The 17,485-nt window shown below is 41.7% G+C and overlaps 1 protein-coding gene across 1 annotated transcript; it reads right to left on the bottom strand.

The window, feature by feature from the left end:
- Positions 1 to 1,626: 1,626 nt before the first annotated feature.
- LOC144531631 (proteinase-activated receptor 3) lies at positions 1,627 to 5,478 on the bottom strand. The gene is made up of 2 exons (XM_078271878.1): positions 5,258 to 5,478; positions 1,627 to 3,635 (listed from the first exon to the last, which is right to left on the bottom strand). The coding sequence occupies exons 1-2, from the start codon at positions 5,322 to 5,324 to the stop codon at positions 2,569 to 2,571; spliced, it is 1,134 nt and encodes a 377-aa protein (XP_078128004.1). The 5' UTR covers positions 5,325 to 5,478; the 3' UTR covers positions 1,627 to 2,568.
- Between the last annotated feature and the right edge of the window lie 12,007 nt (positions 5,479 to 17,485).

Raw genomic sequence — 17,485 nt, forward strand, 5'->3', positions numbered from 1 at the left:
CTCAAATTAAAAGTTACAAAAAAGTAAGTTTTTAAGAAGTTTTTAGGTTTAAAAAAAAAAAGAATTTAATGGAGGAGATAACCAATTAAAACCCTTTCATATACAGTATACTGCATTTATTTATCTATCCATTAATTAACCCTAGACCTGTTGTGAACCTCATAAAATGTGGATCACCCCCTTAAATTTGCACCTTAATTGAAAAAGGAAGATAACCCAACACGGTAGAGAGCTCAGCTGGAAAAGAAACTGATCCAAAATCTGAGGGTTGTGAGATCTAATCTGTTGCTGTTTGTGTTCTTATTTTGTCAGCCCACAGAGCTGTCTCTTACTCCAAAAACAAACTGCCAAAGTGAACTTGCAACCTTCTGACAGTGAAACAGTTCCTCTACCAACTGACCTCTCAAGACACTGATAGGTGATCTTTTACTTTTTAGGTTTCAGGACGGGTGTAGTAAAGGGTTTTGATCGGTTTCCTCCGTTTAAGGTTTTTATGAAACATTCAAAACTATTTATTTACTAGTTATTTCTGCCTTTTGATTTGAACCAGTTTTATCTTTTCCATAAAGGGTTGTAATGGATTATCTGCATGATTTAGGTTTATTACAGTAAGTGGTCACAGAAGGAAATAAATAACCTGACAGGTTTGAACCCACAGCCTTCTGACTATGGACCAGTTTCCCTACTGGCTGAGCTATCTAGACTTCAAAAAAAAACCAAAAGGCTGATTAATACAGTCAAGAATCTGACTTTGTCAGTTGGCTACTATGAACGCGATTCAGTGGGAACATGATTCAGTGGGAACATGATTCAGTGGGAACATGATTCAGTGTCAACTTTGTTTCTCTTCAGGTTGATGAAGGTGAAGTTTCTGCAGCTCCAGTCTTATCTTCTTACTCTCTCTGGTTCTATGTGTTGCTTGATGTTGAAGATGGTCCAGTGGATAAGGACACCAACCCCACAATGTTGAGAAATGGGTTCAAACCCCGCCTAAGGTATGTCACACAGGAGTGTTGGTGATGAATGTATGTATGTGGTTTCATTTGTGGGGTCAAACAACAAAAACTAAAAATTCCAAACGCTGCGTTCACTAAAGCCTTTCGTCGAGATTCCGCATCGATTTCAACTTGCGTATTTCCGAATTTACAATGTCATCAAAGAGGAGGAAACGGCACAAGTAAGTTCAGGTGATTGAGCTAGCTAGTTAACTTAGCTAACTAACGGGCATTCATTTTTCAATATTGTTTATGCTTTTGTTTTTTTTTAGGCTTTGTGTTTTAGTGTGCAGGCTGTTCAAGTGCCTCTGTAGGTGAGAGAGGACCTTCACCTGCATATTGATATACAGTAAATCTGGCTAATTAAGGCTTTTAATGACTATCTGCATGCTCTCAGTAGCAAACTAATATTATCTACACTGTAATTTGTACCCTAAAGTACCTGAATTGTTCAATTAAGATGCAAATTTGATGTCAATTATTTTTTTATGTGCACACTGCAATGGTAAATAAAATAGGATTTGCTCTCTAGGGTGCCCTTCCAATGGAGAAAACATTTTCCACTGAGTGTCACCAACACCTTAGTAGGGGTTCTGCCTGCATATAAAGTGGTTGAAGACACGTATACATATTCAAATTTTGGACACAGACTTTATTTCCACATATTTGTTTCCAGACAGATATAATCACGTACAAATCACTTCCTCTTCTATAAAAGTGTGGTGTATGTCATCCTACATCCTGTGCAGGCTGGGCAGGAAACACCAACTGCCTCACAGTGTAGCTGCATACCACAATATACAGTGATGCTTTTGAGTTATAGAAATTGCACAGTACATTAGGCTTGGCTGTATGAAGATATTTTAACACATTTTGGCTTTAGCCATATTTAATACAAACCAGCCAAATAATCATTTAACACAACATAGCTTAGGCAGAGTTTAGGTTTATAGCTCCATTTTTGATGACAGAAATACAAAAAAGCCTGGAAGAATTATTTTTTCTAACTCTGTCTGTTTCATGTTATTACTTTCAAGCATTAATGCTAAGTAAGACTTTCCTCCAAACTCTACAGAATTAAAATATGAAAAGCAACACAGACTGATTAAAACTGTTTAAAAACCAAAAAACTAAAACCATTAACTATCATGTGTATCACATATAAAATGCATACTTTCTTTTTCATTTTTACATACATAAACATTCAGTACAGAAAAATACTTCGCACATCACTAGTAGGCACCGTGATGGTTTAGTACCAAAACATTGACTACTATTAAATTCATAACTTTTTGCAAGTTAGACAGTGTGTGTGAGTTTCTTTGCAACATACATAAACATTAACATTAACATGTTAACTATCTGTCTTCTTGTTCCCTCTCTCTGACATGGACTCCACTTGCAGAGAAGACATTAAATGCAACAGGGAGTCTGTATTTTGCTTGTTTATCATAAATGCAGTCAAGATAATTTTGCTTTCTATTTGGATTCCAGCCACAGAGAAAATCTACCTCCTCATCGGCTATGCAAATAAAATTCAAATGCAATTTCTTCTGTAACAGGTTGGTCTTTCTTAGACAGATAAACTCAGGGATTTCCCCTTTTTAAAGGCCCTGAATTGAAATGAAGAGCCTGCGGACTTGGACATGAGAAGAAACAGGAAGGGGTCCAGACAGGCATGGAGGCAGCACAAACACACCGCCACTTTAAAGTGCACGTACAAACTCTCAGTTCTATCCACAAACAGTTGCACATAATGGAGGAAGTGCAGGACTCCAGCGGGGGCAAAACACACCAGGAAGATGAGAAACACCAGTGAGCTGGCCTTGATGTACATCGCCCAGTCGTGGTGCGATCTCTTCAGGTCATAGACGATTCGGGCGTAGCACACAACCGTGACCACCAGCGGCAGCAAGAGGCCGAAGACAGTCAGAAACAGGTTGTAGTAGAACAGGGAGATGTGGGACTCAAGAGGCAAGACGTCGTGGCAGGTGATGAGGTCCACCTCGGGGATCCAATAGCTCTGCTGGACCAGGAGCTCGGGGACGACGGCGGCACCAAACGCCCCCCATACCACCACACTGACCCAGGCGGTGAACATCCTTTTAGGGAGACCTTTGTACATGAACGGATGCACCACAGCCAGGTAGCGCTTGATGCTGATGCAGGCCAGCGTCTGGGCCGAGCAGTAGAGGTTGCCATAGAAACAGGCCGTGACCACCCGGCAGGCAGCCTCTCCGAGCACCCAGTGGTTTCCATGGAAATGGTAGTGAGCCTTGAAGAAGAGGGATAGGAGGAGGAAGAGGTCGGAGACAGCCAGGCTGCAGTAGAGGATGGCGGAGGACACTTTTCTGATTTTAGAGGCCAGTGTGCACAAGATGGCGATGTTGGCCGGGATCCCCACAACAACGACCAACATGTAAATAACGGGGATGACCCGTGTGCTCAGGGCGCCACGGAGGTACCCGACTGTGATGTTGCTTAGAGACTGCAGAGCTGGATGGGACTGGGATGAAATGGGAGCTTGTGTCCCATTTGGAACAGTAAAGGATTTGGTCTGAATTATGTTTCCTAAAAATGTTCTTGGCACAGGAACCAAATCCTCCGAGCTGTTGCTCTGCACTTTGCTTCTCCTTTTCTCTGTAACAACAAACAAGAAGTCATTAGTTAATAATAGTGTTAAGTTTTAATCAAAATACATTTTAAATGTTTTGTGTCCAGTGGTGGACTACAACTAAGTGCATTTACTCAAGTGCAATTTTGAGAAATCTACTAATTAACAGGGGAGAAGCAAGGGGGTGGCTTCTGGGGCTCCAGCCCCAAATGTTTTCTCAAAACCCCCAAATCTTTTTAAGGTTTTAAAATAACTTTAACTCTCTGTCACTTCCTCTTTAGTCTCTCTGACTGGACGGCAAATCAATGGAGTAAAAGTTCCATTACTGGGGAAATATGGCCTTCGTTTCAAGATTATTTGCGGTTTACGACAAATTCCTACCCTACACATGTTATGTAATTTAAAAAATACTGACATATTTTTTAGGTACCAGGAGTGAAAATGAGTCATCCTCAACATTGGTTGTGTTCTGGTTTCAGAATGATGAAGACAGCTGGAGAACAATTAGATACAAAACAGGATGTCGGTTCTACAGGATGATTTTATTCCTTGTTGGCAACTATCATTTGTTTGCCAAATGATGTACAGATTTTTAAGGCATTCTATTATCAAATGGCTTGAAAAAAAGTGCATATAGCTACCGTAGATGGAGCATGGCCATGGAACCAGCTGTAATCTTTTATTACAAACCACCTTGTGTCATTATAACTTACACATATCTGTACATGTTGTTCATACACTGTAGCCATATTTATTCTGCTCTTATAACACTGCAACATATTCTTGTCCTGCCTGTGCACCTGTCTATACTTGAATATCACATTGCACTTTTCTGCTTTTTTGCACTTCTGGTTGGACACAAACTGCATTTTGTTGTCTTTGTACTTGTACTCTGCACAATGACAATGAAGTTGAATCTAATTGAATCTAGTGTAACAGTGACGACAGTCACCACAGTGCAAACAATGGCATGTTGTTCTTCCTGTGGGTTAAGAAGTATTCAGATAGTCTCTACTCAAAGTATGAAAAGTAAAACTACTGGTTTAATAATCCTTCTGCATTAATGTGCATGTTGCATTTTCCTGCTGTAGATGTTTAAGGTTGTGCTAACTATAACTCATTTATAGTCTTTTGGGTTTAATCTACAGCGATGCATCATATTCTATGAGGTCATCTTATGTTTGTAGCGACGCTGTCCTGTGAGACCCATGTATTTCAGAAAAACAGCCCTGTTTTTAGCTTTGTGTCGATGCATTTTCCAGCAGATCCAAACAGCTTTTTAAAGACTTTATTTAGCTTAAGATAATAGGAAACACATAAAGGAACACTTCATCCTTCAGTTTATCGCAAACATTCAACATCAACACATCTGGAGATACAGGGTTTTCACTGGACAGGAAGGGGAGCAAAAACTGTGAATTCCACATTTACTCAGAAATCAACTCAACCAAAGATCATTTATTTACTTCACTGAGAACGATCCCCAAATAATAAACAGTTGGCACATACAGTTACAGTTGACATTACCACTGCAAGAATCCAAGACAGGTAAATCTTTCAGAATAAGTTGATTGTGAAATATAATGCAAAATAGGAATGGTACAACAAAAGGCTTATTCTTAAACTATCTTTGATCAGCATCTCTTACCTTTCTTTTGAAGAGTACCACTCAGACAGAGAACAAAAACGAGGAAGAAAAAAAGTACTTTCCCCATTTTCTTTTAATCGTTGAACAGCTCTGGAAAAATCACTTCTCTCCGGTTGACTGTGTGCTCAACTTCACATTTCATCACTGCTCGGTGTAACCTTTGTTTGTGCTCTGCTGGTGCATTGAAGTTACAACACCTCCCCAAGCCTACCACGTAATGTGGGGAATATGGGTTGTCTTTGGTTTCTGTTTTAACATGCACAGCATGAAGTTATGATGCAACACCCTCACCTTTATCTTTGTCACTCTATTGCCCTGTCCTCTGTTTGATGAGATTTAAAGGTGACAGTACTTTGTATGTGTATATTTGCCAGGGTATATGCCATGTATATTTGATCATTGGCTCTTTTTCTTACTTAAACTTTCACCCTAAAATGTTTTTACAAATCCTACTCTGTACTATATGTACTTGTTCAGACACTTTATTGGAACCATATGGTGCTTGACTGTAACATCCAACCCCAAAGTTGCTGTACAGGGGCGTATTACACAATTCTGGGCCCTGTAGAAAGACATTCTCTATGGGCCCCTCCCCCGCATCCACAGCTATTCATTCTGGCATCTTTTTGGGCCCTCCTCACATGAGGGCCTTGGGTACTCAGTCTCATTTCCACCCCCACTCCGACACCCCTGTTGCTGTATGTTATATGTACACAATGTAATTTTCTGCCGCTTGGGATCTCCATAGCATAGGTATAGTCCTTTTTTAAGACATTTCTTTTTCCAAAAGTATTTCTGCTGAGCGTTTTCAAGAAGTTTTACACACAAGATACAAAAAAACTCAACAAGGATGGGATAAACATTACATAAGAAATGAGGAAGGGGACAAAAAAAGAATCAAACAAAACAACAGAAACAACAGAAACAAAAAGCCACATCAGCTGAATGTAAAAATAGAACAGAATAAAAACCATTTCCACAGAGTAGGTCAACTTAAATCAAGCAATACACATTTTTTTTCAAGAAGAAAGAGACATATAGTTAAACGTCCTATGTGACAGATTAAAGGTGTTTCAAGACATTTGAATGCAGAAATGTGACATATCTTTAAATGTAAATGTACATAAATATATGACAATTTTGGAAACTTTGGCCAACATTTTCCCTGATGCCTGAGGCGATGTGGAGGAGGGGGCCAGTGGGTAGGCAAGGAAATGTCTGTCTGAAGATGATAAGCTTGTCTTCACTTCCTGGAATTTTGTATCATTTCAACATGCACATATGTCTTATTTTGGATCATACCCCCTTTTAGAAATACTTCCATTCAGCTGTTCATTTCAAGTTTTCTGCTTTTGTCTTAATCTTATTTTTATAATGACAGAAAACTTGATGTGCTTGAATAGTGTCGTAACCTTCAGGACAAACAGTATCATTTGAAATATTTATTTGCGCTTTCCAGTGACCATTTTTAAAGCTTTACCTAAGCACTAATGTCCAGCTGATCACAGATGTGACCTTTAATCTTGTTTTCATTCAACGTGACTGTCAGATGTGGGAAGAAGAGATGTTTTCGTTTCCGGCATCTGTTTGACCGATTCACCCCAAACACCGCTTTGGTGTCCTCTCCTCCCCCGCTGGGGACGTCATTGCTTATAACATACAACTAAAAATATCATGGAGATGAGTCAAACTGAGAACATCTGCATCAAACATCTGCCTCTACACCATCAATACAAACAGAACATGAACATGTTTTTTATGGAGAGGCCATATAAAGTCAGAGAGGTTTTGTTTTTGTTTAAAAAATGGATGAGGTTGAGAAGGAGGAGACAGAATCATGAGGATTATATAATCCTGTCCCTACTTTACAATATATTAGTACAAAGTGTTAGGGTTAGGTTTTATTAACTGTGAAATACAAACAGTTTCTGTTTCTCACTTACCAATACCACGCCATACGCTTTAAAACAAGTTTATTCTTTCCAAATTTGTGGTATGAATTTCTGAGAGAAATAAATGAACGTGTGTAAGGAGAAACTGAGATAACTGAAAGAAGACATTAAAGTACAAATCCTAACTGTAAGTATGTTGGACTTACACGTAGACTGTTGAGGCTGTGACCTATTACAGATAACGTAACAATGTCTTTGTAATAATTCCTTAAATCTCGGATAACTCCATAAGGTTATTACAGTAATAAAACCCTAAACATGCTTTTTGAATTTGAATTGTTAGAAAGAACTGCCAGTTTTCCCCACAAGAGGGCGACGTTTCCTTCATTGACTGGTGCATTCTATCTCTTTTCGTACATTTTAAGACTACAGCTCTCAAAAATATAGTGGCCACAGTATTTAGTTTGCCATGTGACAAGAAATATTCACTCCCTTTAAGACACATTTGTGATTACTGGTAATCACAGATGGACGCTTTGAATGTTTTCCTGTCCTGTCTTTCATGCTTTCTGCAGCATTTGTACAAACACCATTTAACTTTAGACCACATTTGACTGTAAAATGTGCTTCTTTTATGACATCAGAATGATTTAAAAAGCAAACAGGGACACATCCTGCCCCAAATATCCTCTTTGAAGCTCTGCACACTGACAAGTACATGCTGCTAAGACTTTGTGCACATTATAAATGCAGGAATTGTACTTGTAATGGGGTATTTCTACGCTATGGTGTTGCTACTTTCACTTACCTAAGAATACTTTGTGTTTAAATAAGTCTTTAACTCCAGACAAGGCATTTTATTAAACATACTACTACTTAGCATGTTTGACTGTAGGTTTCCTGCACTGCCCGCCTCATTTTGCTTTGACTGCACTCCGGATTTAAAATATAACTCCATCACTCAGTAGTGAAATTTTGGTCCATGCATGCTACAAATAAGTAGTTTTAACTTTTTTAGTCGGAACGCAGTTGCATAACTTATTTTATAGGCTATTTAATACCAGACATTAATCCTCTGTCTGATAAACCAAAAAAAACACAGAGTTCCTCTTTCAGAGGAGTTTTCGTTCTGTCCTACACATACAGTGGTGTGAAAAAGTGTTTGCCCCCTTCCTCATTTCCTGTTCCTTTGCATGTTTGTCACACTTAAGTGTTTCGGAACATCAAACCAATTTAAACAATAGTCAAGGACAACACAAGTCAACACAAAATGCAATTTGTAAATGAAGGTGTTAATTATTAAAGGTGAAAAAAAATCCAAACCATCATGGCCCTGTGTGAAAAAGTGATTGCCCCCTAAACCTAATAACTGGTTGGGCCACCCTTAGCAGCAACAACTGCAACCAAGCGTTTGCGATAAAGTGCAATGAGGCTTTTACAGCGTCCTGGAGGAATTTTGGCCCACTCATCTTTGCAGAATTGTCCTAATTCAGTTACATTAGAGGGTTTTCGAGCATGAACGGCCTTTTTAAGGTCATACTGGCATCAATTTCCCTGGTGGAGGTTGCTGAGGTAGTTAAACAACTCCACAGTGGCAAAGCCCCAGGAATTGATGAGATCCGTCCAGAAATGCTTAAAGCTCTGGGTGTGGAGGGGTTGTCTTGGTTGACACGCCTCTTCAACATTGCGTGGAAGTCTGGGACGGTGCCTAAGGAGTGGCAGACCGGGGTGGTGGTTCCCCTTTTTAAAAAGGGGGACCAGAGGGTGTGTGCCAATTACAGGGGTATCACACTTCTCAGCCTCCCCGGTAAAGTCTACTCCAAGGTGCTGGAAAGGAGGGTTCGGTCGATAGTCGAATCTCAGGTTGAAGAGGAACAATGCGGATTCCGTCCTGGTCGTGGAACAACGGACCAGATCTTTACTCTCGCAAGGATCCTGGAGGGAGCCTGGGAGTATGCCCAACCAGTCTACATGTGTTTTGTGGATCTGGAGAAGGCGTATGACCGGGTGCCCCCGGGAGATACTGTGGGAGGTGCTGCGGGAGTACAGGGTGAGGGGGTCCCTTCTCAGGGCCATCCAATCTCTGTACGACCAAAGCGAGAGCTGTGTCCGGGTTCTCGGCAGTAAGTCGGACTCGCTTTCAGGTGAGAGTTGGCCTCCGCCAGGGCTGCGCTTTGTCACCAATCCTGTTTGTAGTATTTATGGACAGGATATCGAGGCGTAGTCGGGGTGGAGAGGGGTTGCAGTTCGTGGGCTGGGGATCTCATCGCTGCTTTTTGCAGATGATGTGGTCCTGATGGCATCATCGGCCTGTGACCTTCAGCACTCACTGGATCGGTTCGCAGCCGAGTGTGAAGCGGCTGGGATGAGGATCAGCACCTCTAAATCGGAGGCCATGGTTCTCAGCAGGAAACCGATGGAGTGCCTTCTCCAGGTAGGGAATGAGTCCTTACCCCAAGTGAAGGAGTTCAAGTACCTTGGGGTCTTGTTCACGAGTGAGGGGACAATGGAGCCGGGAGATTGGTCGGAGAATCGGCACAGCAGGTGCGGTATTACATTCAATTTATCGCACCGCTAGACGTAAAAAGAGAGCTGAGCCAGAAGGCAAAGCTCTCAATCTACCGGTCAGTTTTTTGTTCCTACCCTCACCTATGGTCATGAAGGCTGGGTCATGACCGAAAGAACAAGATCCAGGGTACAAGCGGCCGAAATGGGTTTCCTCAGGAGAGTAGCTGGCGTCTCCCTTAGAGATAGGGTGAGAAGCTCAGTTATCCGTGAGGAGCTCGGAGTAGAGCCACTGCTCCTTTGCGTCGAAAGGAGCCAGTTGAGGTGGTTCGGGCATCTGGTAAGGATGCCCCCTGGGCGCCTCCCTAGGGGAGGTGTTCCAGGCACGTCCAGCTGGGAGGAGGCCTCGGGGGAGACCCAGGACTAGGTGGAGGGATTATATCTCTAACCTGGCCTGGGAACGCCTCGGGATCCCCCAGTCGGAGCTGGTTAATGTGGCCCGGGAAAGGGAAGTTTGGGGTCCCCTGCTGGAGCTGCTACCCCCGCGACCCGACCCCGGATAAGCGGATGAAGATGGATGGATGGATGGACCACAACATCTCAATAGGATTCAGGTCAGGACTTTGGCTAGGCCACTCCAAAGTCTTCATTTAGTTTTTCTTCAGCCATTCGGTGGTGGACTTGCTGGTGTGTTTAGGATCATTGTCCTGCTGCAGAACCCAAGTTCGTTTCAGCTTGAGTACACGAACAGATGGTCGGACATTCTCCTTCAGGATCTCTTGGTAGACAACAGAATTCATAGTTCCTTTTATCACGGCAAGACTTCCAGGTCCTGAAGCAGCAAAACAGCCCCAGACCATCACACTACCACCACCATATTTTACAGTTGGTATAATGTTCTTTTTATGAAATGCAGTGTTCCTTCTACGCCAGATATACTTGGACACACACCTTCCAAAGAGTTCCACTTTTGTCTCATCGGTCCACAGAATGTTGTCCCAAAAGTCTTGGGGATCATCAAGATGTGTTCTGGAGAAATTGAGACAAGCTTTGATGTTCTTTTTGCTCAGCAGTGGTTTTTCTCCTTGGAACTCTGCCATGCAGGCCATTTTTGCCCAGTCTTTTCCTGATGGTGGAGGCATGAACGCTGACCTTAACTGGAGGCAAGTGAGGCCTGCAGTTCTTTGGACGTTGTTGTGGGGTCTTTGTGACCTCTTGATGAGTCGCCGCTGCGCTCTTGGGGTAATTTTGGGCGGCCGGCCACTCCTGGGAAGGTTCACCACTGTTCCATGTCTTCGCCATTTGTGGATAATGGCTCTCACTGTGGTTCGCTGATTCCCAAAGCTTTGGAAATGGCTTTATAACCCTTTCCAGACTGATAGATCTCAATTACTTTCTTTCTCAATTGTTCCTGAATTTCTTTGGGTCTCGGCATGATGTGTAGCTTTTAAGGATCTTCTGGTGGACCTTACTGTGTCAAGCAGCTCCTATTTAAGTGATGCCTTGATTGTGAACAGGTGTGGCAATAATCAGGCCTGGGTGTGGCTAGAGAAATTGAACTCAGGTGTGGACAACCACAGTTATAGTATGTTTTAACAAGGGGGGCAATCACTTTTTCACACAGGGCCATGATGGTTTGGATTTTTTTTCTCCTTTAATAATAAACACCTTCATTTACAAATTGCATTTTGTGTTTACTTGTGTTGTCCTTGACTTTTGTTTAAATTGGTTTGATGTTCCGAAACACTTAAGTGTGACAAACATGCAAAGGAACAGGAAATGAGGAAGGGGGCAAACACTTTATCACACCACTGTATATCTAACTGACTGCTGGTTTTGGTTTTCACAGTTTCACGCAGGCCTACACCAGACGGCATATCTGATTCTGTGTTTCGGAATGTAGTCAGAATGCCTGCCTCTCTCTCTCTCTCTCTCTCTCTCTCTCTCTCTCTCTCTCTCTCTCTCTCTCTCTCTCACTCTCTTGTGTCTGCATTTCCTCTAAAGAAAGAGTTAAAAGAAACTAAAGTGTATGTTTAGCAGACATTTTGTGTATTCAGGGATCTCTGTTGACCAGTTAAACTTTGACTGAGAACTCAGCATAACATCCTCTGTGCTTGCCTCATTGTTCACCTCCATTTTTGTTTTTTTGGTTTCTGTTCCTTTTTTCAAAAACAGTTTAAAACAGCCTATTGTTGATTTCAAAGCCCATCCTGACTGGACGATGCCCAGAGAACGATAAAATGTGCTAAAGTGGATACAGAAAACAACAGGAATAGAACTGGGCTGGCACTGTGCCACTGGCTTTGCTTTGGACGAGCTAATCTCCCACAGTCTGTATCCTGCCTCCTCCTATGAGAAGGAATGAGCTCATGTTAGTTCAGGAACGCCCCAAGCCCGGCACACTGCAGAAACAACATGATCTCTAAAGTGTCCAGCTGCACTTTCTTGCTCTCATGACAGACTTTCAAGGGGCTCTAAACCATGTTTCTACATTAACAATGGATGGCATCACCCTGCTCCGCAGTTCCCCCAGCTGGTGAACAGTGGAACATTTAGAGCAATTGTGTCAAACTCATTTTAGTTCATGGGCCACATACCCCTAATTTGATCTCAAGTGGGCCGGACCAGTGAACCACTCCAGAAAGAACAGAAACTTTATCTGCCAGAGAGATTCCTGTTAGCTTGATGTTGGCAAACGCAAGTTGCTTCTACTACGACAGCGTTCTAAAGCCATTGTAGGAAAAAATAATAACATTACAGACCTGGGAGAGAGGGGTAATATTCCAAGGAAAAATGACTCCAAATGAATAATGTTGCTCTCTGTTTGCTAACAAGTTCAACATGTCAACTTAACGGGAATGATAAGTGAGTGTTCTGTCCACAGTTTGTTGCCCCCAAAAATGGCCAAAAGAAATTGGTCATTGCACGTTGGCCATATTTGGAAACTTGCTGAGTCACTTTCTTACTAAGGAATAGATGAGAAGATTAATACCATTCTTACATATGGTATCAATCTTCTCATCTTACTCTGAGCAAAAAAGGGATTCGGCATCTCTTTAAGAAACATTAATAAACATCAGAAAAAGAGAACTTAAAGGCCTGTATAAGCATGACAGGATGTGATTTGTCAAATGTAGTTCAGTGTAATCATGAGCAAGTTACAGAACTATCTGTTTTGAAAATAAGAAACAAATAACAAATAGGTCTTAGTCTGTCTGTGTGTGAGCCCAGACACAGAATCCCAGTGGATATATAGCTCAGGATGAATGAGTCAGACTCCCACCCCCATCCTGCCACCCCCCCAATCATCTGCCTCTGTCACAAAATCAGAGAAAGTACCCAGAACATTTCCTTCTTTCTTACAAACACACTTTCTCTGCTCAGACTACACACGAATGTAAATGCTAACCTGACTTCAGCTTGTTTAATCTTGATATCTACCAGAAGTACCTTACCATGTGCAAAAATGTAAATATTTATCATGTGAGAAAGGCTATCTGAACATCTAGTTTACAGATCTCCCCCCTCATGGGGGAGACCTCTAGCTCACCCAGTGAGAGCATGTTCCCTATGTAGGCTGAGTCCTTTGCAGCGGCCCCGGGTTCAAGTCTGACCTGCAGCCCTTTGCTGCGTGTCATCCCCCATCTCTCTCCCACCTTTTCTGTCTATCCACTGTCACTATCAAAAAGGGAAAAGCCGTCAAAAAAATAATCTTTATAAAATATCTCGGGCTCTGTAATTGTGATGCATCCGTCCGTCGGCTGCAAACAGGAAGCACTTTGGCATCTCCAGGGATTCATGTCAAACAAATAATGTGTTTATAGACAATCTGTACTCCCCTGAAAGTGCATCAGTGGATGATTTCCATTCCACAAAAAACTTCATACCCATATGACCCATATATCAGCTTGTACACAGTCTCCAGTTGTTTTTATTATGACAGCGTAGCTCTCAAAATGCTCTACATGCGATCCGTTGCTGATTTTAATTAACAACACACTGTAAATGATCTGTAATCTGAACAGATTTAGTCTCTCTGACTTCTAAACATAACTATCAGCCACACAACATGTGTTCTGTACAGAATAAGCCTTTAAATTAGACAAATAGCAGTTAAAATCCCTCCAATTCAAAATCAATAAAAAGTTGATATAAAACGTCATCATGTTGAGTCGATTCTGAACCAATCAGCTGTTAGATCAGCCCGAGAGGCCGGCGTTTCCCAGCATGCCCTGGTTCCGCCTGGGTCTTGCAGTCGGTGGAGAGCAAGGGGGTAAGCTTCTCCTCGCAACGCGTACCTCCTATGGCGCCATTTAGATGCTAACAAGCACTCACCCCCCTTTTGCATTCCATTGACTGCCATTCATTTTGACGTCACTTTGACAGCAAATAACTTTACATCTGAAGCGTTTAAAGACTCTATTTGTCCATTGTTTATTTCTAAAGAAACAATGTATTGTATAATAAATGTATAAAAGGCTCCATTACCTTGTATCTCACGTTATGGCTCCGTAGCAGACATTTTTGTAAAAATATGCTAACGATTGTGTCATAACCACGGGACTTACTGTCGCATAGTAGAGGAATTACCGTATAGTACAGGAGAAGCTCGCAGGCAGTTTGGACTTACATTAGCTGTTTAAGTTTAATTACTAATGTTAACTAGCATTTTAGTTAGCAATAATTAGCCTGTGCCCATGTTATCTCCTTACATATACCTACGCTCTCCGTCTCTGCAAGATAGGGAATGATTGAGATTTCTCTTGGCACAGCTACCAGAAGACTTCCAACTTTCAGACAGGTTGCTCACGTCACATCTACGTCGTCTCTCTCAGTTGGAGGCTGCGCAGTAACGCTCGGCACTCACCGGAAAAGTGCTTCCAATATCCTTCACTGGTCTCCGTCCAGAGCAACGGGATCTGTTGGTCCATTCTTATATACTGTCTATGGTGGAGAGCAACTGCGGCGCCTGGCTCTAAAAACTGCAGCCGCCTTGATCTCGTGAGGTTATCGTTGCCCACATGTGCATGACGTCAGAGCACGTCGGGATCAAGTCGGACACAAATCTAACCGGCATGCATTGGGCGGCGATCGCCGGTGATCGATTTTGCACAGATCTGGCTCATCTCGAACGAGCCTATTAACTTGTTGTCCTTCTGGGTCAAAAATTGAAAATCAACCTTTTTTTGTGCTTTTTCCAACGTTTTTCTATGCATTTGACGCTGTTTCTAACGTTTTTGTCTCTTTTTTCAACGCTTTTTTTAGTGCATGGTCAATAAAGCTAATTTAAATGACATTATGCCTCATTTGTGAGTTAAAAGTAGCAGAAATTATGAATTATTTAGACTAATAGCTAAGTTTAGAGGATGTTAATGAATAATCACAGACGGGTTTATGTCCAAGTTTAGTCAGGATACTGCTTTAAAAACCATTAAATCTTTTTTTGAAACACTGTAAAATGTAATAAAACACCCAAAATTCGATGTAAGTAATCATTCATTTTACCTGCGACGAATGTTGCAGCCATACAACATACATGCATCCAAGTTATTTTTGGGCAATTTGGTTGAAAGAAACCCATATTTCTGATATAAAAATATGGGTCAAATTTGACCCGAAGACAACACAAGGGTTAACAAACAGATTCATAAAATGTACATATCTTGCTGCGAGCCCCAGTGCCTGCACTCGGTTCTGTATTCTGTAGCTCTCTATTTTCACTCAAATGACTGAATGCATACAAAAACGTGGCAGTTTTCACGGCGTGTAGTCAACCTGAGTTTTAATGCAAAACTATTCATATTGCTGTGTGGCAGTTTTCTCTTCACTTCACTTTAAACTCAAACCCAGACAGACCCCACCTGGAAGGTCACTGATGTAACTAACCACACTTCTAACACCTCTGCTGCTAATAATACATGCATGTGAATGATGCAGTTGTTGTTATTTCCTTAAAGGCTCTGACACACCAACCCGACGGCCAACTGTCAGCAGAAAAGGCAGTCCCGAGTTGGTCAAAAAAGTGCCTCGGAACCAAGGTTATAATCGTTAACAAAAACGAACGAAATAACGAAAACTAGGTGGGAAAAAACACTGTCGTTAACTGAAATAAAAATAAAAACGAGGCATTACAAAAAAACGATAACTAAACTAAAACTGTAATGTCTGTTTGCAAAACAAACTAAAATAAAATTATCGAGTAAATGTCCTTAGTTTTCGTCTTTGTCGATGTCTTTCATAGAGCAAATAACGTTATATCTTTCCGACCATGACATTTCCCGTAGACGTGTATGGTTTCCGACTGGGAACCCAGAAATTCCGACATTCCATGTCAAATTGAACACAACGTGTCCGTGCCCCTCGCCTGGCATCATGGCGGTACCGAAAGTTGGAAGAAAGCGACAGAGACCTATTTGATTATGACTGTCAGATAAAAGCAAGCGCCTTGCAGTGGAAGGTGGCAAAATATGTGGACAATTTATTACAGGGAAAAATCCCATGAATTTGAAAGTACATTTGAGAAGCGCACACAAGCTAGGAGGCTAACCTAGCTTACCTTAACAAGGTAAAGGAGAATGCAAAGCCCCCTTTCCCCAAAACAGAAGCTAACCCCGGTAACGTTACGGGCATGGATGTATGGATACAGGGCCAGGCAGTATGACGGAGACAACAGCAGGACAGAGAACACTACAGGAGGGCTTTCCACTGGCGACCCAATAGCTGCTGGTTAGTACATCCGCAGGAACACCAAAAGCGGGAGGAAGCGTGGGTTAATATGTTAAACGTTTTTCTGAAAACATTTTAAGCGAGAAATAGGCCGTGCAGTTGCTGATTCTGTCTTAATTTCAGATCGACAAAGGTCAGTTTAAAAGATTTTGAGAGGTGTTAGTCACACTCATCCTGCTCGTCATTTCCGGGTTAGCACTCCACCAATCAGATTGGTCATGGAGTCCGACTGCCCACTGGCCGATTCAACATGTCAAATCGGCCCAAATGAACGCGATGGCTCCTCCGACTGACGACGGCACGGAACACCCTGAACAAACTCGAGTCACCGACCTCGACAGACTGTCTGACGGCCAATAATCGGGTTGGTGTGTCAGGGCCTAAGGCATAACTTTGGTAAAGTGCCTGAGTACAGTTTAGATTGAATGTTACCACATGGTATGTCTCTATTTGGGTGACCATTGATTGCTTTTTTGTTGATGTTATTTCTGTTTTGTTGCTTTTGTGTGAAAAGCTTTAATTGTGAAGCACTTTGTAACGTTTGTGTTGAAAAGAATGCTGTGCAATAGTAAATGCATATTTACTTTTTATTTTATTAATACAATTTCAATTGTGATAAAGTCAATACAACACAATATTAAATCAATACATTAGCTATACAGAAAGGGTTATGTTTCACTTTCAGATTAAAATTGACAAAAGACTGAATAAAGGAATGAAATGGTTCTTTTCACTAAACTTTGAGATTCAAGTAATTACATAGTTCTGATTAGCCTACTTTACAGAAATTATGAACACATTTAGGCTATTAAATTATTCACATTTGCTTTCAGCATTATTAGTTGTAATTATATTGTTTGCAGCCACAACGGATTTCTAAAGTGTAACATTAAAAAAAGATGAAATTGCCAGTCAGTTTCTGTTATGGTTTCATTCAGCATTCAGAGCTCTTTGGTTTGATGTGCACGTGTTGCTACTAGGTGACAGGAAAGGTGACATCACACGATAGGAATGCCTTTCTGTGTGTGCAGACTGCAGTTGATTAGTGGACCGGGGCGTTCCGGGACCCACCGGACTGTGTGGGCGGGAACAAAACACAGTTCAC

Source organism: Sander vitreus, chromosome 16, assembly GCF_031162955.1.
Source record: "Sander vitreus isolate 19-12246 chromosome 16, sanVit1, whole genome shotgun sequence".
NCBI lineage: Eukaryota > Metazoa > Chordata > Actinopteri > Perciformes > Percidae > Sander > Sander vitreus.